General features: G+C 41.2%; 1 protein-coding gene across 1 annotated transcript in view; it reads left to right on the plus strand.

Annotated features, from left to right (window-relative positions):
* The first annotated feature begins 581 nt into the window (after nucleotides 1-581).
* Nucleotides 582-24749, plus strand: part of syt7b (synaptotagmin VIIb) — a 210488-nt gene continuing 186320 nt past the window's right edge. The window contains exon 1 of the mRNA XM_067249495.1: nucleotides 582-630. Coding sequence (XP_067105596.1) covers nucleotides 600-630 — 31 coding nt within the window. The 5' untranslated portion in view covers nucleotides 582-599. The remainder of the gene's footprint in view (nucleotides 631-24749) is intronic.

Here is a 24749-nt window from a genome sequence, read left to right on the forward strand (position 1 = left end):
TCTGGGATTCCTCGAGGTACATATTTATGTAATTAGTGTCGTATGCCGGTAATAATAATTAATATGATGATGACATTGATAGTTGTTATTGTGGTTTGTCATTTACGTCCTCTATAGGGGTAGGTTATCCAACCAGATCGGACGATGACTGTCAATTGTAGCTTCTGACGCTGGGAACCCTTGGAGAACTGGTCGGTCAGCAAGGAAGTGCAGCGTTCCATCAGCTGCTGGCGGGAGCAAGTAGGCTCCAGCTGCGAGCAACTCGCACGGACTGCTTTCACGTCACCCCGCCCGTCTGCCGTCTCCTCCCTGCAACCCTACAGCGACCATGCCTTTTGAGCGACTTTGAAGTAAAGAGAGAAAGAGGAAGAGCGAGAGAGAGGTGGTGGTGGTGGGGGGGGGGGGGGGGGGGGAGACTTCAACATCACCTACCTGCTCGAGCGAAATACGGAGGAGGACGCTCAAGTACGCGCGCATCCACGCGCATCAACTGAGTAGCAAGACAATAAAAGGCAAGAACAAATCCAAATTTGAGTTTTTCATAAGGATACTAATCGAAAAGAAAACACCGTTTAAAAAATAATAATTAAGCAGCAGCTATGCATCTAAACAGAGAAGAAAACAGCAAAGGTGAGCAGATACCATACCAATTAATATCTGGAAGTCATGCACTGTCTCCTTTTAGTTAAACGCTCTCGCATTGGTTCCAAAACGCCCTTGAATATGATTTGTTGAAGTAATGTTGCTGGGGGTCATTGCCACACATTGGGTGATATTGCCTATTTTTCACTGTCACTCTGACCATATCAGTATGGTCAATTTATAAACCATCTGTTGACAATGATATTAGTTCACATATTGCACACCGATGGCATGAACTCCGTTGTTTTAGTCTACACTTGTACACTTGTTTTGCTCGCAGCCAACATTCGAGTGCTTTAGGTGAACTGAGTTGCCACATTTACAAGGTCATTTATTTTCCTCTTATGCCAACGGACATCCGTGTCTGCCAGAGGTAGTGTGTTTGAGTGTGTGATATAATGTACACAGTGTGCGCGTGTTACGCCTCGCCGCGCGCCATGCTCGGTGTCCCCAGCGCGCGTGGTGGAATCTTGACTGAAGTGTTCAGAGGACGAACGTGAGGGTTAGACGTCCATTTATGAAATATGCCACATGTGCGTCGGTCGAGGGCGTGATGGGCAGTAGAATACACTACAATACGCCCATCTCTCGCCTCTAAACGTCGACACAGTTGGCTGGTCTTGACACTTAACATCGTGTTCGAATGGAGACTGATCAGCATGTCAGAATATTCATCACCCAAAGGCATCCTTGCAAAATACACTTCAACAAATACAGAAGATGATCTTTATGTATCCATGTATCTGTTGTTTGTTTTTAATAGAAATGCAGACAGATTCCTTGAAAATGCATTATTCTAATTCAGTAAAATTATTTTCCTCCTCATCTCAAGATCTCTTCAGCATGTCCTAAAAAATATTTTGGTCTACAACTAGAAGTAGTTGTTTAGGTTCCAAATAGCTCTGTGTTTAAACATCTCCTACCTGTTACAAATCCAAAGTAAGAAAATGTACAGACAGAGGGCTGTAGAACACACTAACTATCATCCCATAACACCACTGACACATTTAGAATATAAGATGAGAGGATATATTTTGTACTTTACCCTTGCTTTTGATTTAACTAAACTTTCCTGACGCTCCTGGGCCACCACCCTCTTTTTGTATGCGACAGACAACCATATCACAAAACATGCCATCGTGTTGGCACTCCTTGCTAATTGTCAGGTGTCAGATAGAATAATTAGTGATATTTATAGTGATGGCTATGATGGTGATAGACTAGGAACTTCAGTAGAGCTGAATCTGGAGAAGTTGGTCTCAAGCAGCACCTGATCAGAATGCATGCTACTCTGGAGATTCCGACCCTAGCTAATCTGCGCCTCAGGCTGGGATCAAACCACATCTGAGACTCAACTTAAACTCATTAAATAACAGCTTTAACAACTGGCAAGTAGGCAGGGAGGAACCATGTCCAACCTCTACCAGAGGTTTTTCCAAAGATTAACCTATGTTATAGAGTTTAAATTGTAGAGCAGTGTTATTCTTTAGAGAGGGTGTTGACTCCCTCTGTGCTGATTGTTTTCTTAGGGCTATGTATCAGTGAGGACGCCACCTGCTGGAAGGCTGTAGATTTCAGAGGTATTGATTTGCAAATTTGATGGAATGTCATGTCATAATTTTATAAAATAATGTGATATTATGTCTATTTTATACTATCTGTGAGCTTTTGGTCTGATGCTATAACAGAGAGACAAACAAACATACAATGTCCAGAAGTATGGTCAGAGATTTTAGTTCACCAAATCAGATAGGCCGACAGTAAAATATTTAGAATACTATGCTGTGCAATTATTTTATTGATCACTTAAAAAAAAAAATATATGTATAATTGTTTACACAAACTTTGTTAACAGAAGCAAGAGATATACCTTTTATTGACAAATTATTAATTCAGACTGTAAGGCTGGGTGTCACCTGCCCCTCACCTCTCAAATGCTAAAATATGGAGTTGCTGAACGGAGTCTCTGCTTGATGGGTCTCACAGCTCATTGTGTAATTTACTGTTGCATTGCTAGTCATATTTTGATAAATAAGGGTTAAGATGTGGTCTGATTGGTTATTCTACAGAAAACTGTTGGGTATAAAGGGGATTGTGAAGCATTGTTCTTTATATTCTTGATCTCCTGAGGGCTTCTCCTCATGGCTGGCTTCCCGTACTCCTTCTCCTTGCTCACCGCATAATCTTTCTCTCTGATTTACAATAATCAAGGTAGAATAGGTAAGAGTTTAAACCTTCATTTTGTAACATGTTTGCCTTGATTTGATTAATTGGCATTAATCAAATTGGCATGTTATTAAATAGCTATTTAATGTAACTTGTTTAGACTATTCTTGCTCAGATTTTACCCATAGAGTCAAATAACTGCAATTCCAGCATATTTGGTTAATGTACACTTTTCAGTTTACCCCTCTTCCTTTCAACTTAGTTGAATAGTTTTGTTTAGCCAATATTAAACCCCCTACAAGACCTTTTTTGAAGGGCCGTCTGATTACAGTAAGTGACTGAGCTCTTAGTGAGTTAGTTCATTATCTCTACACCAGCACCAGGGAGCCCAGGGGTGAAATCTCAGGTTAGTCTCAGTACTGCGCTACAGCCTGGATGGGTCAGATTCAGGCCAGATGAAATACTCATGTCATAACTATCGTACCTACGGATGTATCATTGGACTCACTACTACTCTCTGTGACATACAGTACTTGGTCTTACTGTACTTGCTGACCTTTAGCGACCTTTGTGTGATCCATGGGGTTGTGAAGTGAATCTGTGATGGCCTCGCCAACCCAGTCTTGACGGCCTGGCTCCTGGAACTCTCTAGTGTCTGTATAGTGCCTTTGTCTGCTAGGTGCCTGATCAGTGATATGAGATTGTGGGTGAGATGGGCTCGCCTCAACCCTGCCCGGCTGGATGTGTGTTCAGTGATCAGGGATTGTGCCATGGCATCACTCTGCTTCTATCATCCGTTTGTGTCCGGGGTGTCAGGTGGCTGAGCGGTGAGGGAGTCGGACTAGTAATCCGAAGGTTGCCAGTTCGATTCCCGGTCATGCAAACTGATGTTGTGTCCTTGGGCAAGGCACTTCACCCTACTTGCCTCGGGGGAATGTCCCTGTACTTACTGTAAGTCGCTCTGGATAAGAGCGTCTGCTAAATGACTAAATGTAAATGTAAATGTTTGTTGGATAAGAGATGGGATGGGAGATTGCAACGGCGGCTGTGAGTCTGACAGGGACTGACGCATAGCAGGAACTGGGATGGTGGGAGGAGGGAAGGTAGAAGGATCTGGAGTGAAACAGTGGATGGGAGAAGTGAGGAACAAGAAAAGGAAGAGAAAAGAGGATGGGGTAAAAAACTTTGATGGAGGGAAAAAGACTTTGATGGAGGATATTATGAGTAAGAGAAGGGGACAGGGGAGGAAACGGTGCAAATAAGAGATGAATGCATCCAGGTTCAAGTGTATTGTGGAACAGAAACTGTTCTCTGTTCCTTCCCTGCAGTTTTTTACTCTCGGAAGTAATTGCTTATTAATACCAGTCTCTAGATCCATTGTCAAATGTCTTGTTAATATTATATTACTAAAGGAGAAGCATAATGGGCTGCAATCATCTGGCTTATCATTGCTTTATTTGAAAATGAGCAAGAGTGAGAAACAGGACAGAGGTAGGCGGAGAGCAACTATTCGTTAGGTGCTGGATGAAATTAGCCTGGTCCTAACCAGACTCTCGTACATTGCATTTGTACAGAGAGTCTGGCCTCGCTCCATTGACAAGCGTTGACTTCCTTGTAGGCGGGTACTCTGTTGAAGTTTAAAACTATTGGATCTGCCCAGAGCCACTCTGATCTGCCATAACCAATCGCTAGCGTTCGCCTTAGCCAATTCCTTCACCACTACTGTAACAGAGCTAGCTGCCGTAGCTGGAAAATCAAACTGTTCCTGAACCCCTTGGGGAGGAGGGCCACAACATCATGGCCACCAACAAAACTCAGCAAAACTTTTTCTTGCTCCGGCTTTAGCTGTTGGATATTCGGCAGCGTTGCCACAACGGACCGAATGGCTTTGCTCGCAACTTTCTCCGCCGCCATTACGGAACTACAACACAAACTAGCGCACAACATCAACGTCATCATTCTCAGCCACTCCCTCTGTTCGCTGATTCGCCGGTAGAAAATCAACCTGAAAAATCTGACTTACGTACCTCATGGCCAGACCTATGTACAGAAGCAAAAACAAAATTGAGCGGAAGTACGTAGGAGGGCAGAGCCAGGCTAGGATGAAATAACCATCTCAAATGAATGTATTTTCATCCGTCAGTGACTCTGGGGTGAGATGTGAGGAAGGCTGTAAGACATTCTGTCTCAAGGAAGAAGCTTGACTGTGAGTCTGGCCCAAAGGAGCACTGCTGAAGAAACAGAGAGACAAAGAGATAGAAAGACAGCATATAGGGCATTTTGTTTGTGTTTCTCCTGGATGTGCATAGGAGCTGTCAGGGACATGGGCTGGAGTCCTACAGTGCCCCAGTAAGATGCCACATTGATTAACCAAGATGGAGAATGACATGGGACAGAAGGAATCAAGGACATTGAGGTTCAGAAAGTGTAAAGATGAGGTGTGTACATGTGGTCATGTGTGTTTGTTTGAGTGAGAGAGAAATATAATGTGATATTTTCAATGAGGGTGTGAACGTCTACAGGAAAGAAGTACCGGTAAGTGTGTATGTGACAGAGAACAAGGTGGTGTATGAGTGGGAGCATTAGGCATTCGTATGCTTACGTGTGTAAGCATACGTAAGCCGCTACAAGTCGCTCTGGATAAGCCTTTAACCTTTAAGGAATTTGTGGCTTGAATGTGAGGTACTCTGGAAATGGTATTACCAGTCATGTCCAGCTTTAAGGATAAACTGATCATTATACATATTTAATAAGGCATAGATAGTTACTGTTATAAAATGTTAAATATACTTAATGTTTTACAATGATGAACAAACTATTACAGTTTTTCTCAATTGTTTACACACAAATACTGGTACTTGACACACAATGACCACAACATGTAACTCATGCACCAACCCCATGAACTAATTGTGCTAAACTACAAGCACAATTCCTGCTTTACACTCAAATTGCAGTTCTAACACACACTTTTTTCAAAACACTACACACAATTCTCTGCATTTGGCACAATTTTCATGAAGAAAATCTTTTGTTTTCACAAAGAACACACTGCCATTCAAATACGCACACTGACTCATCGCATGGACAAACACCTGTCACACAGTTTTACAATTAGCAATCAGAGCTTTAGAATAAAAGGGCTACAGGTGCCCTTTTCTGTTTTTGAGCAATGGATGCCAACATTGGAAACAGAGGCAGAGGAGTGAGAGTAAGAGGAGGAGGACAGGGAGGACGAGGATGAGGAAGGCCAAGGACCATAATCTCTGATGAGATCCGAGCCGCTTTGGTTGCCCATGTAGTCAACCATGGTCTAACAATGATGGAGGCTGGGCAAAGAGTACAGCCAAATTTGAGCAGGCACACTGTAGCATCCATCATCGGGACTTTCCGAAATGAGAATAGGTAAGAAATCTACTCTCACTACAAAATTGCAGTAGGCCTACTGCATATCAATACAGTACTCAATGAGTACGGTAGTAAAGTATTGCCTGTGGACTGTTCTGTAGGACTGTAAAAATAAAGTATGTTTCAAGTATTTGGAAAATGTATTCCTACTTTGTATTCCTATACAGTATTTACAGTATTTTACTATATGTTTGGCAGAACTGAAAGATTACCAACGCAAGGTGGTCGGGAACGTCTTCCGTCTCCTGAACAGGAAACTGAAATCATGAACATGGTCCTAGAAAATAACGGCATAACATTACGGCAAATACAAAGAAAAATAATAATAATGTAACTGTATACACTATACAGTAAATTATTCTGTTATTTTGTATGTAAACCACTGTATGTTCAACTTTGTGTTGGTTGGGATGTACACTGTGTACATATATGTAAAATATATTTGTTACCGTGTATTTCTGTGTTCTGAGTATGAAAACTTATGTATGTACTGTCTGTAGTAAATGTAACACTGAACAAAAAAAGGCCTAACTCACTATGATGAATGAAGAAGAAGTGTTTTCCATTCATCATAGTGTTTTACACTGAGCACATCAGTGTTCAAATGGTTCTTATAAATGTCTATTCATATGATGGTTTGTGTTTGTCATTTGAAAACAAAATACCATTTTGAGATTAAATAACATTGTTTTGAATGTTAAGTTTAATTTTGCAGGAGAAGTGAAGGGTTTTGCCCATTGTGTGTGTGTTTTTTTGATTTGTGTGTAGAGTTCTGAGAGTATGAGGTATGCATTCAGAAAATGTGTGTAACCAATCGAGAAAAACTGTAACTAGCTTTACAAATTCATATTGTGCTGTTATTACAAAGGGTTCCCGAAAAAATCCATAAAAAGAAGTGAGAAATAGAGAGATCTGAAGGCATAAAAAGGGAATGAAGGGCAACTGAGGATGGGGAATAGGGGGATGTCGAGGGGCAGACGCAGGATGAGGAGAAGCTTCAAGATAGGGGTGGTGAGAAAGAGAAGAGGGAGAGAGGGACAAAGAAGAGTTAGGTGGGAGGGTGGCCTAAATGAGAGTTGAGTCTTCTACCTCCTAGATTCTCTTTCATCTCCAAGTGTTTGAAGGCATAGCACTTACTGAGACACCCTTGGGTCTGTCTGCCAGTCTCAGTGTGTGTGTGTGTGTGTGTGTGTATGAGAGTTTGTTTGAGAGTGTGCATGTGTGTACGTAGAGAGAGTGAGAGACAGGATTTTTTTTTCTGGCTGACTTGCTTTGGCAGAAAGACGGCATCTGAGGGTAGATCAGTTTCCCATCTGCTCCTCTCTGTCTTTGTGTCTGTTCTTAGAAATAACCTGCTGTCTATCCCTCCCTATCTCTCCGAACACTCACACTCCTCACATCTGCCAATCCTACGCTCCTTGGTTATCTTTACTCTTTTTTATTCATTATCAAATAAAAAAAAACATTGTAAAAAAACAGGAACAATCTGGCAGCTGGGACGCCAGATTAAACCCATTAAATTACAGTGTTTTTTATTAACATTAATTAACCGTTAAATAATTTTAATTTTCCTGTACCAAATTTACAAGATATATCTGTGAAATTACATTACAGGCTATTCTTTACCGGTAAATATGACTTTTATTAATTGAACTTCTCTGTAAAAAAACAGCATTTCTAATTTTAAATGTGTACTATTATCCTGAATAAACCAAATTTGCGGGGGGAAAAACGATGTCCCTGTACTTTCTGTAAGTCGCTCTGGATAAGAGCGTCTGCTAAATGTAAATGTAAGCTTAAACGTTTAACTCTGTAGCTTTTCAGCTTGCCGTGGGGCATTCTGGGTAACAGTAGCGTTGCCGCTACACAACTATCTAATCAACTTTTCTTTATCCTACTCTGGAGTCTTTACATTTATTCATTTAGCAGACGCTTTTATCCAAAGCGACTTCCAAGAGAGAGCTTTACTAAAAGTGCATTGGTCAATGATCATAAACAACGAGATAGCCCCAAAAAGGCTTTTGCAGGCTATTGTAGTCTTTGATATTGACTGGTGCATGCTGGGCTTGCATGACGTCAACTACCCAAGCTCAGTTCACAATTCAAGGTTCCTATGTCTAAACCAAAGAAGTTATTAAGAAGTTATTTGTTCGTGGGATGAAAGTAAATATCTGCAAAATAACTGTTAAAATAGCTTGTTTTGATAAAGTAAAATTATTTATGTTTTAACAGAACATTTTGGTGAAAATGTTATTAATATTTGTAAAAAAACTATATAAGTAACAATATTTAGCAGTAATTTTTATGTAAATATATACATTTACATTCTATAGATACGTTCTATCCGTATTCCCTGTCATTCAGAAATACAGAAAAAAACATAATTTACAGAAAAAGTACTGTAATTTAATCTTTTCTTTTTCTTCTGTTATTAACCTATTAATCAAATAAATCAATGTTTATCAGTGCATTACATGTTTATATTGGGGTCAGTAATGTTTATGTATTAATTATCTATACATTATGAAAACTAATTCTCCCTAAATCTTTACAAGTGATTCATATTATGTAGCCTAGTTATTATGAATAACATAATTGCTCCCTACGTCCTTCTATTGCTCTCGCTGTGCTCTTAGGGGAATATGTATGTTTTTCCTCGTCTCTCAGCCCACCACACACTCAAATACTCAACTTAATTACAGAGAAAGGCAGAGAAATGGAGGGAAAGAAAGAGGACATGTAGCGTCTTCAGGGGTTGAGCATCAAAGAGGAATGTTGACAGGGATAGAAGGGGCTGGTGGAGGACTGGTAGGATTGGGTAAGGGTAGAAAAAGGGAAGGTGAGAGAGGAGTGTGAGAGCAGGAGAGGAGAAATGGGCCAGGCTAGATCTGAAAGGTGGTGAGAGACAAAAGACTAGAGCCTGTAGGTTCTGACTAAGCTCACTAGTGGGTTTGCTGAGGAACCGAAAGTAGAGAGGGAGACAGAGGGACAGTGAGGGAGAAAGAAAGGAAAACAGGCACTGGAGGCAAGAGCTGGAGAGGGGGAGGGAGAGAAAGGGGAGAAAGAGGAAAGAGGGATAGTGCTGGGAGCAGGAGAAGGAGCCAGCTGTGTTCACTTCTAAGTAAATACTCTGAATAATTTAGTGGAGCCTTAAGTGGCCATGTGGGCTCTGCCCAAGTTCTAATGGACAGGCAGGGGGACACACCCACACACACACTTTTCGGGGAACCACGCATTGACACGCTGTCAAGGAGATGGACCTACATACATAGGCCAGCCAGGGGTATCAGAAAGAACACAGATGGAAGACTTGAAACAGCCATAAGGACAGCATGAGGAGAAACAGAAACAGTGTTTGACAAACATACATACAGGCCCAGTTTAAATAGACAGTGTTAACACTAGAACGGCCTCAATGGTCATTCAATGTGCAATAACTTTGTTGAATCCTGCTGGCATCTGACTTTTTCTAAAATTGTTTGTATTTCATTGAAAACTTTTAATATATAAATTACTCAAAAGGCAACGAAAATATGATCACTTTTACCAGCCAGACAGTCATATTGACCGCACAGGACTTTTGTTGTAAATCTTTCCGCAGTTGATGGTTGCTTAGCAATTCTCATTGTCGCTGTCAAAGAAACATCGCTAGCGGTTTCGAGTGCTAATGCTATTTTGCTTACAAATACAAATTGCAGAGCATATGTCTTTGCATGTCTTCACCAGTAGCTAAAGAAATGTGTCCCACAGAGTGAGCGATTGAGAGAGAGGCCAACAGGCCAACAACCTCTCAGACCTAGCGTCTAATGTTTTTAGAACCGGTAAGCATTGTAACACATTAAGAAACCTTAGTACTTGGTATGTCCCACTGCTTATCGTACACAGTTACAGTCCCCGCTCCTCGTACACTGGAAAAAAAGGAACAATCTGGCAGCTGGGACGGCAGATTAAACCCATTAAATTACAGTAAAAAACATTTTTTTCATTAACATTAATTAACCGGAAAATAATTGTAATTTTCCTGTACCAAATGTACAAGATATATCTGTAATATTACATTACAGGCTGTTCTTTGCCGGTAAATATGACTTTTATTAATTGAATTTCTCTGTAAAAAAAACTGCATTTTCAATATTATATAAAGCCAAAACAAGATATAACAATTTAACATGTTCATTCAAAACAAGTCATGTGCACAACATACAGCACCCAGATGCTGTAATCAGTATCCAGATCCTACAAATATTACCGGCGCTTCAGATTACAACTGCAGCGCCGGCTAGCTGTACAAATTGGAGAGGAATATTGCTCACCGCACTTTAGGCTTATTAGACAGGTTAGATCGCCATCTAACTGGACAACATTCACACTCAGGGTGAACACTTAGGGCCTCATGTATGTACATTCTCAAACGTAGCGTTATTACCGCCAATGCCAACCCGCAGATTGCGCATGCTGTGATACTTCAGTTTACGTCGTATTTACGAAACCTGCAGGTCATCGGGTAATCAGCGCCTTTCTCTGCCCACTATACCGTACATTGCGAGCATTTAAACGCGCAATTGAATGGGCCTCCTTTTCTCTTTCTATCATGGATCAGCCACCAAAGTCAAAACAGCGTTGACTGTTTGAAATGATCCTGATGCCTCTCGGGGAGAATGTCCCTGTACTTACTGTAAGTCGCTCTGGATAAGAGTGTCTGCTAAATGACTAAATGTAAATGTAACTGATGCCAATATTTTTTATGTAGCGAGGGGTTTAACAACTGCTGGAATGGAATGTGAACGCTGAGTCGGAGATTCAATGTAATCTTGATTTCTTCCAGTAACTGTAATATTGCATGGCTGCTTAATCTGTAACGCGTAATGATTTTGTGTTCACTCAACTCAAAAAGTGTGATCCTTGTGGAAAAAATCCTTTGTCTTATATCTTCGTCTTGCTCGGGTTACGGCTGCCATTTCACCAGGAGGCATATGCGCATCCTGGTTTACTCCTGCTTTTAACAGGCAGAGAATTTTCACCGCAAAATAGATGTGCGCTTTCACAGGCGTTTTTTGTACATACCGCGGAATACATAATTAGGCGCACTTTACGCATCCCCTCCCATCTCTTTGTGGGAAACTCCCACTTTCCCCTTGACCCTCTCGTGAATGCATATGCATGACACGGACAAGCGCAATTTGCCATTTTCAGTTCCCGCGACAGGCACTCGCTTTTACCTCAGTGCGATCTGTTTCTACATACCTCGCCATGCTTTTACGCACAAATTGCGAAACAAATACGCATGAAGTGGGCACAAAAGCGTTAGTACATGAGGCCCTCAATGTATCCAAACTACCGACCATCACATTACACATATCAAAACAGAACGAACGCAACAACAAAACGCCAAACAATGCTTATCTAACTAAGCTTAAACCTTTAACTCTGTAGATTTTCAGATTGCCGCGGGGCATTCTGGGTAACAGGAGCGTTGAGGCTACACAACTATCTAATCAACTTTCCTTCATCCTACCCTGGAGTCTTTACATTTATTCATTTAGCAGACACTTCCAAGAGAGAGCTTTACTAAAAGTGCATTGGTCAATGATCATAAACAACGAGATAGCCCCAAAAAGGCTTTTGCAGGCTTTTGTAGTCTTTGATATTGACTGGTGCATGCTGGGATTGCATAACGTCAACTACCCAAGCTCAGTTCACAATTCAAGGTTCCTATGTCTAAACCAAATATTATGTTATTAAGTTATTTGTCCGTGGGATGAGAGTAAATATCTGCAAAATAACTATTAAAATAGCTAGTTTTGATAAAGTGAAATTATGTGTTTTAACAGAACATTTTGGTAAAAATGTTATTAATATTTGTAAAACAAAAAGACATTTTAGTGTATTTTTAAGTAACAACATTTGGCTGTAATTTTATGTAAAATTATAAATGTACAGTTTGCCATTGTCTTTCTATCTGTATTTCCTGTAATTCAGAAATACAGAAAAAACACGTGTAATTTACAGAAAATTTTACAGTGTAGGTTAACATCTGGTCTTGCCAGAGATTCCTTCATTCCTGTGGCTATTAAGAACCAAAATTAATTTGGCTGACAGCTAGATAAAAAAAAATATATTATTTATTTTATTTATTTTTTCTGCCAATGGCCATTATGATGGATTCATGTTGTAGGCTACTGTCCCAATTGGACCCTGTCATTGGATTTGGGGGAAGGTGTGTTCTGTGTTGTGTAATGTGTTGTGTAATGTGTTGTGTAATGTTGTTGGCATTTGGCGATGCTGTTCTGTGTTTGTGTATGTGTTTCTGACCCCTGCTGCACACTAATTTCCATTTGAAGGATAAATAAAGTTGAAACAGTCAAACAGACTTTTGATTTAGTTTTAGTTTTTTTTTATTAGTACAATTACAGTATATAAAAAATTGGTAAATTGTACAATGAAAAAGATATTCGGACAACCTGATCAGTTATCACATTAACCCCCCCCCCTCCCCCCCCCAAAAAAAATTGAGTGATTATAAGGTTTAATTATACGTTTTATGTTGTAGACTAACATCAGTCAGCTACGTTTTAAACATTATTTAAATGGCTAGAGAGATGCACAGGAGAAGCAGGGCTGACCTGTTATGTTTTCTGTCTTCCAATGCAGGGCCCCGTTCGTCGTAAGGGTTGAAGCTAAGTTAATCAATTGTCCCTTTAGCCCGTTAACATTAGCGAGATGAGTGAGAATAGCAAATATCGGTTCGTCAACGGCTGATCCGCATCCAAATCATGTGGTTAATTTCAATCAGGCTAAACTTATCAGGGAAATTGCACGTGCACGTCCTACTTCAAAAGGCAGGAAAGGTCGATCACCAAAACCGTGATTTTCTAACGGTATGACGGCGGAAAATACGAAAGAGAGAGCGGTGATAGGCTATTCTCGCCATCCGAGCAAACTATTATAATGAGTCTCTATAAGACAATAAGCGTATATTATCATGGCTAAGTCAAACACCGCCACCGCTGCCAGAGCAAGACAAGCAGCTTGGCAAAAAATTGCCAATAAGCTAAATGCGAAAGTTTTGGGGAAATGTATAGGCTCATTTTAAGTGCCTCATTACCCCAATCAATCAGATCACATTTCTTTAAATGTGCCTGCTGGTATAGGTTTAATGGAAATTAATAATCGAATGAGATCTTGCTAGCGAAAATCATGATCTCAACTCTTCTCAGAATAAGTAGGCTAGATAAAGACAAGGCCAAAGAAATTGATACGAATTCATAGACAATTATGAGGATATACTCCGCTTATATCATGTAGGCCTACTATATATGTGCATGTAGGCCTATGTGTAAATCCCTCTTTGATTTAATTGACTGGGACATGGCCAGGGAATATGATGAATTGATTCATCAGCTGGTTAAGGGCCAAGTACACTTTTCTTACAGCAACGCATGCTGCGGCTTTGCCAATGTTTTCTGCATTGCCTATACTGTATAAAAATGTAGCCTATAGCCTACCTGACGCAAAAAAGCTCAAGGCTATGCAGTTTGAAGAACAGTTAAAGTTTCAAGTAGCTTTATTGTCAATTTCTTCACATGTCAAGACATAAAAAGGAATCGATATGACGTTTCCCACTCTCCCACAGTGAAACATATAAAAAGCACAGGCACAACAGATAAGACAAGACATTTCGTAAAACATAGCGTTACATATTCACATACAGCAGCATAAGCTCATATTAAAGCATAAAGCTTGCTGCGGCGTGTGATATTTGCAATGTACGGCCCGAGAAGGTCTTGCAAATAAATGAGTCCTTGTCGGCTGAATCGATATCGCTCAAACAAGAACTCATCCGTGTGAAATAAAGGATCTTGGCAATCGCGAAGAACTCTATTGGTATGGAAAGCTAATCAAACTAAAATATAGCTCCTTGGTCAACTGGGTCTCTCAAAAAGGGAGCTGCCATGTTATTTTCCGGGGGTGTGGCAAGCTTATCCAGCTACACTTACGTTAGCCTGCTCTGGAGCAGGTTAGTGCTAATTGATATGTTACTATGGTGATTTATCGAAAGTTGCTTCCACGAACCAAAAAGAGGGGCGTTTTTTATCTTAGCCTGAAAATTACTACGACGAATACCCCCCTGTAAAACATTGAAAGAGAACCAGGGGGGTGTTCCATCAACATCGCTAACACAGGTCGCGCTAACACGAATAAGTCTCACTTGGGTAAACGTCAACTTAGACTTAAGTACGGTGGCCCTGAAGTGCAAAACACAACGGCAAATAGGAAAATACAACGGCAAATAGGAAAACACAACGGCAAATAGGAAAACACAAAAACATTAACTTCTGACGGAAAAGGTAGGGCCTATCTAGCAGAAGACGGACCCTCCTGATTGGACAGACGGACTGTCTGTCTTTTAACAGGAAGGAGCGGAGAAAAACACGAACAGCACCTGTTCATGTCAATCATGGCGTGTCGGTTCATTTTGATGAAGCGGTGGATGAGGGAGCTGTCATAGGCCAAGGCTTAAAGGGAACGTTCTTTCTGGAAGAAGTGCATTGCTTTTACCGTGGTGGATTGTATGATCAATGTTTTACCTCTCTGGCTGCTTAAGAATAGGGTGCACACGCAATTAGCTTGACTACTTAAATCTGACTTGAATTAGTAGGACTGCGTGAGCTGAAATTGGCCTTTATAGAACCGTTTTAGCCCCGCTTGACTTGTTAAGCTAATTCAAGTCTGGTTTGGGACTTTAAGTCCAACTTATTGGAGCGGCCTTTATGGAACAGGCCCCAGATCAGGGGATCGTCGAAAAGAGGAGTTATGTCGCAAAAAGCAAAGCGTAAACCAGCAGAGTGGTGTTGTTTCAGCAGCGTAAATTGATTTTTTTGAGTTGTCCCCAAAAAGGGCAATGTTGCCGCAATTAACATGGCAAGGGAGAAAACTTGTCAAACCATTACGACCCTTAAAATGCGTAAATTGTAGACCTACCAAATCTACTTAACATATATATATGCATTTAGGCCTACTGATAATTAGCGTAATTTGATGAGCTGTCTGAAACCGTTCTGACAGTAGGCTAGCCTATGGCCGATATTCTCAACAGGAGATTGAGAATAATAGCTCAAAAAAGAACGTGGCAGCAATTGAAAATTGTAGGATAAAATTCAAAACACTGAAGAAGGCCATGGTTAATTGCACTTGATGTGGTCTAATAATGTTTTTGTCTTCACATCTTGAACAAAATTAATAAATTACTTCAAAATAACATTGCCACACGAATTTATTAACTGATAGGCTAAATGCTGAGCTTTAAGATAAAAGGGAAAGATAATCATGACTAAAATGGGGATTCACTGAAATAACTACTATTGCACAGATCCAGCACCGACTTTTAGATCAGAAGGTGACCCAAACTGTAGCACACTTTGCTTGGTAGAACAGTCATTTAAAATTGCTCAGCATGACTAAGAATATATCATTATTATATTACGCGTGCATATTTAATCCAAATCCAATTATTACTATTCTGTCTGACAGTGTATGGACAGCTACCCCATATTTCCAGATTTCCAATTAACATAGTCTGCCTCCACAGATACAGAGGGGGCTTGGACAGTGACAGACTGTGGCTGTGCCAAGTGTTGTCACAGCCTCACTTTGGGAAGGCATGCCCTAGTGGGAACATTAGGGGAGACTGTTGGGCACAGCATCGAATCGTCTTCTTTGGAAAGGGCTACATTTAGGACACTGTCATGTAGGGGCAGCATAAAGGGTACTTCATAGCAGCACCCTTTTCCATTGGAAGTAAGGGCATGGGAACAGTCCAATTTAGACCATTGTAACGGCACCTTATAGGGTACTGCATCACATTTTCTTTACTATAAAGGAACTAATTAAGACATGTTTTTACATTTATAGAGGGCACACTGTCATTTATTGCATGGGGCATCCTGTGCACTCAAGCATATTTCACAATGTGAATGGCAGACAGTAGGGCACTTGGTCTAATTTTTGCCACTCTAGAGGCCATTTTAGAAACACTTTTTCAACCATGGGGGCACCAGGCAGTCACCCCCTGAGTCTTCCAGTGGGCCTGGATACACCCATGGGGACAGTATATTGCATCTATAATATTGGAAAAGCCAGAAGGAGAGGTAATATAGAGGCTTGTCAACATGTAGGCTACTTTAAACAATGAAAATACTTTATACATATGAAGTCTCCTTAATTCTTTGTGTTTCAAGATTACCTGAAAAACTGATGATAATATTCAAGTACTGCTTTGGAGAAAGGTATACCCTTCATATTTCCTGGCATAGTTGCCCGTTCAAGAATGTCCCACATGCAAAGACACACAGAGATGCAGACAGACTGAACAGTATCAAAGCTTGGCTACCGTGAGTTTGCTTCCTTGTTTGTGATTCCAGCAGACTACATAGTCTAGGCCTACCTACATAGACTGCAGTCTACTACCCTCCTTTCTACTATTATAGTCTACTACTCTCCTTTCTATTACTTTCTACAAAGGATGGTAGGCTGCTCTAATGTGTTTATTGCCATCCTTAAGACATTTACATTTAGTCATTTAGCAGAGGCTCTTATCCAGAGCGACTTTCAGTAAGTACGGGGACATTCTCCCCGAGGCAAGTAGGGTGAAGTGTCTTGCCCAAGGACACAACGTAATCGAACCAACAACCTTCTGATAAATAGCCTGCCTCCCTAACTGCTCAGCCATCTGAACCCTCGAGTTAAGAGTTGCTAAAGTGTTATTATACCTCTATACTATACCTCTTCCACAGATACTATATATATATATATAGTATCTGTGGAAGAGGTATAGGTTCAGCAGGCCCGGCATAGTTTATCTAGATAGATTTAATTGTCATTCTTAAAAAATAAATACAGAAATATATATATATATTTATTTTTTAAGAATGACAATTAAATCTATCTAGATAAACTATGCCGGGCCTGCTGAACCTATACCTCTTCCACAGATACTGGTCAGGGAAGCATTACTTCTGTCTCTGAAGACCCTTATTGGGGCTGGTGGGATAAATGCTCTTTGTATAATCCGAGCACCTTCATCCACCACAGGGTTGTCAAAGAACGGATACGCCATAATTGATTGTAACTTGTCTAGACTCTAAGGCCTTATTTTATGTCAATTAACCAATGGCTTTTGAAAACAGTGCCATTATTTCTTAACTTGTTTATTTAAATTAATATAGGCTATATTTTGGAGATGAAGTAAAGACGTAAATTAGGGTGACCAGACGTCCTCTTTTACCCGGACATGTCCTCTTTTCGAGACCTAAAAAATGCGTCCGGCAGGGATTCCAAATTTGTCCAGGATTTTGCCTCGTCGGATATTTGTGTTTCTCTGGGTCTTTTACAAACTATTACATCCTTACAAGTTTTGGAAAGGGTATCTCCCTTACATTCCACCTCCTTGCGCAAGCTCTGACTGTAAAGAGAACTGTCATTTTGATCACATAGTGCGGCATGCAATACACAAAGTGTCCTCTTTTTCACAAACTCAAATCTGGTCACCCTACGTAAATCATTCATGTCTAGTTATATTACTAGAGGCAGCTACTTTTGTCTTCCAAGATGGCGTCCCCATTTATTTCTATGAAAAGTGCTCAGTGGCGCAGTGAGGCAAGCGATAGCGCGAAACCGGACTGTGCCATCTTTACAGTTCCGGCTCTTCCGGTCTAGCGTTAAAAACTGGCTCGCTTTTTTCCTAGCTCCGAGCAGACCCCCACCCCTCGCCCCTCGGCTTGAAGCAACGGCCCCGGTGGATGTAGGTGGTATTGCATTTACGGTTAGGCACCTGGCTCTTTCGGTCGTTTTTATTCTATTAACTCCATTCAACATTTACAAAAATATCTCCCCCAATAATTTTTGTTCAATTCTCGAACCTGGCTCATACTACAAGATTTTTCATAGTAAAATAATTTAATGGCATTAACAATAAGCTAGTTGTTAACACGTGATCTCATACGTCATAAGTTATGCGTGATGTTCAGTATAAATTTAACTACACAAATAAAGACTTTCTCTTTCCCGGTCTATCAGATGTGAGCTGTGTGAATTCCTCCGTAAACAATAAAGTTTATCCCTACATTAGCCTAGTGAGCCTAGTGAGTGTGAAATCACTAGGCTAATGTAGGGATGAACTGTTGGCAGTTCCATGTGAGGGCGCCAACGAGCCAGTGCAGAATGAATGGAGGTCTAAGGAGCTATCCCCCTCAAAATCCACTTTTCTCAGGATATAATTTTTTGTCTAGTAATTTGAATTCTGAATTCGAAAGGGGAGGCAAAGAAAATACACACTGCTGGCTGTTAGATTTTTTTAAAGTCGCCTTTCTTTTCTAAAAAGCTTTTGAAAATGTCATTGACGTCATACACATCGTACGACCAGAGCTACTGCTTTACGGCAAGCTCTGGTCACTTCCTTTTTTCTCTCAAGGCATCAACAACACAGCTGACAGGTTAGGCTCTCCCTGTCAATACACATGCTAGAAAGAGTTTTGGCTTGCTAATGTTGTTGCTAATGTTGCTAATGCTCTGACATTCTGATTCCGCTTCGGATGCCATCAAGCGGGAACTCTGGTCGTATCAGTCCTTCACTAACCAATCAGCATTCATTAGCAGAATGCTAGCGTGTTATGGGCAACAACGACACCCTGTAAGAAATCAAAAGGACATAAGTACTCGTTCATTCAACTTTCGACCAATAATCCATGTTGAACATGCAAAAACTACAATCAAATTGGAGATTTCTCAAAGACAATCAGTCGAAAGAGACAAATTTAGCCGTTAAGCTCCATAGACTCCCATTCAACATGCACTCGCTCACAATCACCCCCAGTGGAACTCTGGTGGAACTGCAGCCAAATTTGGTACAATGGGGCTTAATAGGGAGTGGCAAGGCTCTCCTTAAACAGCCTCTGACTGAGTGATGGACTTTTGATTGCCATGATTTTGAAAGGTTTACCGGAATCATTCAAACCATTCGTTATTCACGTTACACAAGCGGACGAGAATCTGTTTTTTGCCGAATTTAAGACAAAATTTATACGTTTTGAGGACACAGAAAAATATCGTGCTAGCTCGGAAGACAACGTGATGAGGGCGAGTGCTACAGTTCGGGGGAGAGAGATCGCTGCAGGCCCCGACATTGTCTGCTACAATTGCGGAGTGAAGGGACACAAAGCTAGGGCATGTCCGAACGAACGACAGAGAAAGCAATGTTGTGGATTCTGCAAGAGTTCGACACACACAGATGCACTTTGCAGATGGAAAAGAAAGGACAACGTCAAACAAGCTGCTGATGAGGAACAGAGTAAAGAAAATGAATGCTTTCAAGGCAAGCGACTTCCAGGAAAGTGGATGGAACCTCAAGAGGGCTGATGGTCGACTCTGGAGCAACGTCGCATATCGTTACGGATATCGGGAAGTTTAAGTTTGACAACACGTTCCAGTCTGAGAAGCACTTCATCAAATTGGCTGACGGCACCAGGGCAAACGGTGTGGCTCTTAGGAGGGGCGACGCGGAGGTGAACCTGGTGAACCGCGAGGGAAAGCGAGTGAAGGCTACACTGAATGATGCGCTCTTCATCTCGACCAGTGACGTGCGGTGAGGTTCGTGGCTGGGGGGGGCACTGACTCTTTCAAAGTCATATTTACAAATATATGAATTCAACAGAGCAGCATCAATTCACCATTCAACTGGCTGCTTGCACATTGACAAATGGTTATTATCATATCCCATATCAGCATTCTTTCCACACACATATTTGGCCAAAGAAATGTTTTAAATTTATAGAGGCTCAGAGAGAGCGCATTTGCTCCGCATCCTCCGTGTTCTTAATTTGCCATCACAATTCCACAATTCATACTCATTCAATAGAAATGAAAGTATATACAGTCCATAACAAAAAGACAAATGTTGTTTTATTCTTTAAAATAACTACATTTTTCTTATCTGGTTTTATATCATTTTGTTATCTTCTTTCCCATCGTTTGAAGCAAATCTTTTAGCTCCGGGGATCGATCTTCCATGATTTATCACTTCCAGTTTTGATTGAAAGTCCAGTTTTGATAAATGTTAAGCTTTATATATATGCAAGATATGTAAGATTATATATATATAATCTTATAATCAGTCAGGGCAAAAAAATACAAATAAACGATAGGTTGATCTTTTTCTATTTGACTTTTTTATCTAGCAACAACCATACATTTGTCTGTAATACATGAAGAAGAACAATAGCAGAACAAGCCCGTGTGCTCACACATGCCCCCTTCAGTGAGGCAGAGGTACTGGCTGCCTCCCCTCCTGCTTTTTCACTGCGGCGTTATGTACGATCAGCAAGACTAATATGTTATACAAAACTTAAAATACATGACCAAGACTATGAAATGTGAGGACATAAAAATGTGTACAAACATTACATTGGTGACATACAGAGAGAAAAAATTGCATGTGCTCAAATTGAGCAAAAAAAATAGCAGCTCAGCTCAGTTTGTGTGGGATTGCGCAATCCGAGAGGAGGCACATCTAGTCGCTGCCTCCTTCCGCTTCTTTCCCCGTATTTGAACAGGAAAATACACAAATTCAGCGATATTGGCTATAAAAATTATTGGAATCATCCAATAATTATATTTCTATCACAGATCAATGGACAAATATTATTATTTTATATTATTCGTTTTTTACATTTCATGATGACACAGGGGAGGCACTGCCTCCCTTGCCTCCCCTGACTGCACGTCACTGATCCCGACATATCCTCAGGACATTTTCTCGGTAAAAGCAGCAACGACCACTGTTAAGTTCAAGCAAGGAGAAGACAAGCTCATCCACAAGAGTGGTACAAGGTTTGACATTAAAGAACACAATATACTTTATTACTTGGACACTGTTAGTGATGAAAGTGAAGAAGGTTGTGATTCTTGTAATGGATGTTTTGATATTCAAACTTGCCACGAAATACTAGGTCACTGCAATTATGACGATGCTTCCAGATTGCAAGATGTAGTAGAGGGGATGCAGATTAAGGGCAAATTAGTCAAAACTGAGTTGTGAGATATGCACACAAGGTAAATTCGTCCAGAGCAGAAACAGAGAACCAGATGCTCGTGCAAGGGCAGCACTTGAACTTAGACACACTGATTTGGCCGGTCCTATTGACCCAGTAGCAAAAGAGGGATTCAGGTATACTCTACAGATGACTACTCAGGTACAGCAACAGTTGCACCTCCAGTCATCCGTCCGTCAAACTCCTGAAGTTTGCGGACGACACCACCCTTATTGGGCTCATCTCTGGTGGAGACGAGTCTGATTATAGGTGGGAAGCGGCCAACCTGGTGACCTGGTGCAGCCAGAACAACTTAGAGCTCAATGCTCTTAAGACAGTGGAGATGGTTGTGGACTTCAGGAGGAACACAGCCCCACTCACCCCCATCACCCTGTGTGACTCCCCAGTCAACACTGTGGAGTCCTTCCGCTTCCTGGGCACTATCCTCTCCCAGGACCTCAAGTGGGAACTGAACATCAGCTCCCTCATCAAGAAAGCACAACAGAGGATGTACTTCCTTCGGCAGCTGAAGAAGTTCAACCTGCCAAAGACAATGATGGTGCACTTCTACTCAGCCATCATTGAGTCCATCCTCACCTCCTCCATCACCGTCTGGTACGCTGCTGCCACTGCCAAGGACAAGAGCAGACTGCAGCGTATCATCCGTACTGCTGAGAAGGTGATTGGCTGCAATCTGCCTACCCTCGAGGACCTGCACACCTCGAGGACCCTGAGGCGAGCGAGGAAGATTGTGGCCGACTCCTCCCACCCTGGACACTCCCTGTTTCAGTCACTCCCCTCCGGCAGAAGGCTGCGGTCTATCAGGACCAATACCTCACGCCACAAAAACAGTTTCTTCCCCTCTGCTGTTGGCCTCTTCAACAAGGCCAAGGGACCACACTGACTCAAATGACTTATTGCTTAAAACACTCTGCTTTTGCACTGCACCACAACATGGTATCTTGTACATTTGTATTTTTTGTAATATTTGTATTTTTATATTGTAATTTACGGCAACTTATATTTATTCCACTTAGTACTGCTAGTCTATGTACCCTTAGTATAGTTAGTCCACATATTTAAATTTTAGGTATATGTTTATTGTATGCACCTTCCTGCCAAAGCAAATTCCTTGTCTGTGCAAACTTTCATGGCGAATAAATCCCTTTCTGATTCAGTGTCCGTATATTTCCTGAAAGCTAAGAGTGATACTGCGAAAGCAACAGAGATTTCTTGCTGATGTAGCCCCTTATGGGATTGTGAAGTGCATTAGGTCAGATAATGGCACAGAGTTCACATGGCAGGAGTTTCAGTCTCTGCTAACCAAGCATAGCATTAGACATGAATTCTCAGCACCATATTCGCCAAATCAAAATGGCACAGCAGAAAGGAATTGGCGCACACTTTGACATGGCGAGATGCATGTTGATTGAGAGTAATCTACCTAAGGAGTTGTGGACGTATGCTGTAAGGACTGCTGCAGTGATTCACAACAGATGCTACTGTAACAGAACAAAGAAAACGCCATACTACATGCTTACAGGCAAGAAACCAAACTTGTCTAGAATGGGAGTATTTGGATCTGTCTGCTACACATACAAGCATGACAAGAAAAAGTTAGACTCGAGGTGTGATAAGGGAGTTTTCATAGGATATGACAAGAATAGCCCTGCATATCTAGTGTACTACCCTGACACTAAGAAAGTATCGAAACACCGGCTGGTGAGGTTTTTCACAAAGAATGTTGTGGAGAAAGAAACCCAAACAGACCCAATGATTGACGATAACTTTATGGAGAAGAGATATGTGTCACCCAGATTAAGTGAAAATGTAACGGCACAGAATCAGGGGCATGTAAATGTATCTCAGGGAACTTGTGATAGGCCTGATTCTACTGGGGAGTCAGATGGCTGAGCGGTTAGGGAATCGGGCTAGTAATCAGAAGGTTGCTGGTTCGATTCCCAGCTGTGCTACCAAATGACGTTGTGTCCTTGGGCAAGACACTTCACCCTACTTGCCTCGGGGGAATGTCACTGTACTTACTGTAAGTCGCTCTGGATAAGAGCGTCTGCTAAATGACTAAATGTAAATGTAATGTACTGATACAGCTCAAATTGAGAGAAATTATCCTTGTTATCCTAAAAGAGACAGGAGAACCCCACAGTACCTCTCTGAGTATGTTACTGATGTGAAGTCTAATGACCAGGTGTCAATTAACATTGACTATTGCTATAGAATGTGTGATGCACCGCAAACATACAAAGAAGCTATGAGCTCACCTAAGGCAGAGATTTGGGCTAAAGCTATGAGGAAATGGATTCTCTTAGAGAAAATAACACATTCACACTGACTACCCTACCAGAGGGCAAACAAGAAGTTGGAGGTAGATGGGTCTATGCTATCAAAACGAATGCAGATCAGTTAGAAACCTACAAAGCCAGATACGTTGCCAAAGGTTACAATCAGGTGATGGGAATAGATTACAAGGAGACTTTCTCTCCAACTCTGACTTCAATAAGTGTACTGATGCAAATGGCTGCACAATATGATCTTGACTAATAATGATTTGTTGAGTGATGTGAAGAAGCTACTTGCTGTGAAATTTAAGATGAAAGATCTTGGAAAACTAAAACATTTCCTAGGGATTGATTTTGATCAGAATGATGGAATTGTAAAAATGAGTCAGAAAAGGTACATTTCAAAAGTACTGGAAAGATTTGGCATGTCAGATTGTAAGCCAAGGTCAACCCCATGTAAACAGAAAATGGAGTACAACAGTGATGCTGACACTGTTGATGTTAAAACTTACCGTGAGGTGGTTGGAAGTCTGATTTACATAATGACCTGTACCAGGCCTGATCTAAGTCGGATTGTGAGTAAGTTATCACAGTATTTGTCAGAACCAAATGAACAACACTGGATAACAGCGTAAGCATCAATCTATCTCAGCACAAGCATGTGATGAGATATCTGAAAGGTACAATTGATCATGAGTTATGTTACAGGAAAAGTGAGGCAAATCTAAAACTTGTGGCATACAGCCGGGTCTTTAGAGCAGCGTTCCCCAACCGGTGCCCACCGGTCCGCGGACCGGTACCGGTCCGTGGGTCATTTCGTACCGGGCCGCACAAAAAATAATTAAGAACATTATTTCCTTTTAATTGATTATCAGAGTCTGAAAGACGTTTTATTCTGAAAAATGATCGGATTCTCTCCTTCTCCGTGGGTCTTTTCCCCTGAGAAAAAAAGCTCAGCAAAGACCTTTGTTTACTAATTTTTTAGCAAGTTTGTGGGCATTATTGAGCGGTATCATGCGCGTCTCTTCCTCTTGATACATGACAAGTGATAGTTACCACTCAATGAAGCCTGTTTGAGACAACAACTCTATCGGTGTTTTGGATGAAGGCTATCCTGAGATCCCCACTAAAGCACTGAAAACCCTGCTTCCAT

This window comes from Osmerus mordax, chromosome 13 (genome assembly GCF_038355195.1).
Source record: "Osmerus mordax isolate fOsmMor3 chromosome 13, fOsmMor3.pri, whole genome shotgun sequence".
Lineage (NCBI taxonomy): Eukaryota > Metazoa > Chordata > Actinopteri > Osmeriformes > Osmeridae > Osmerus > Osmerus mordax.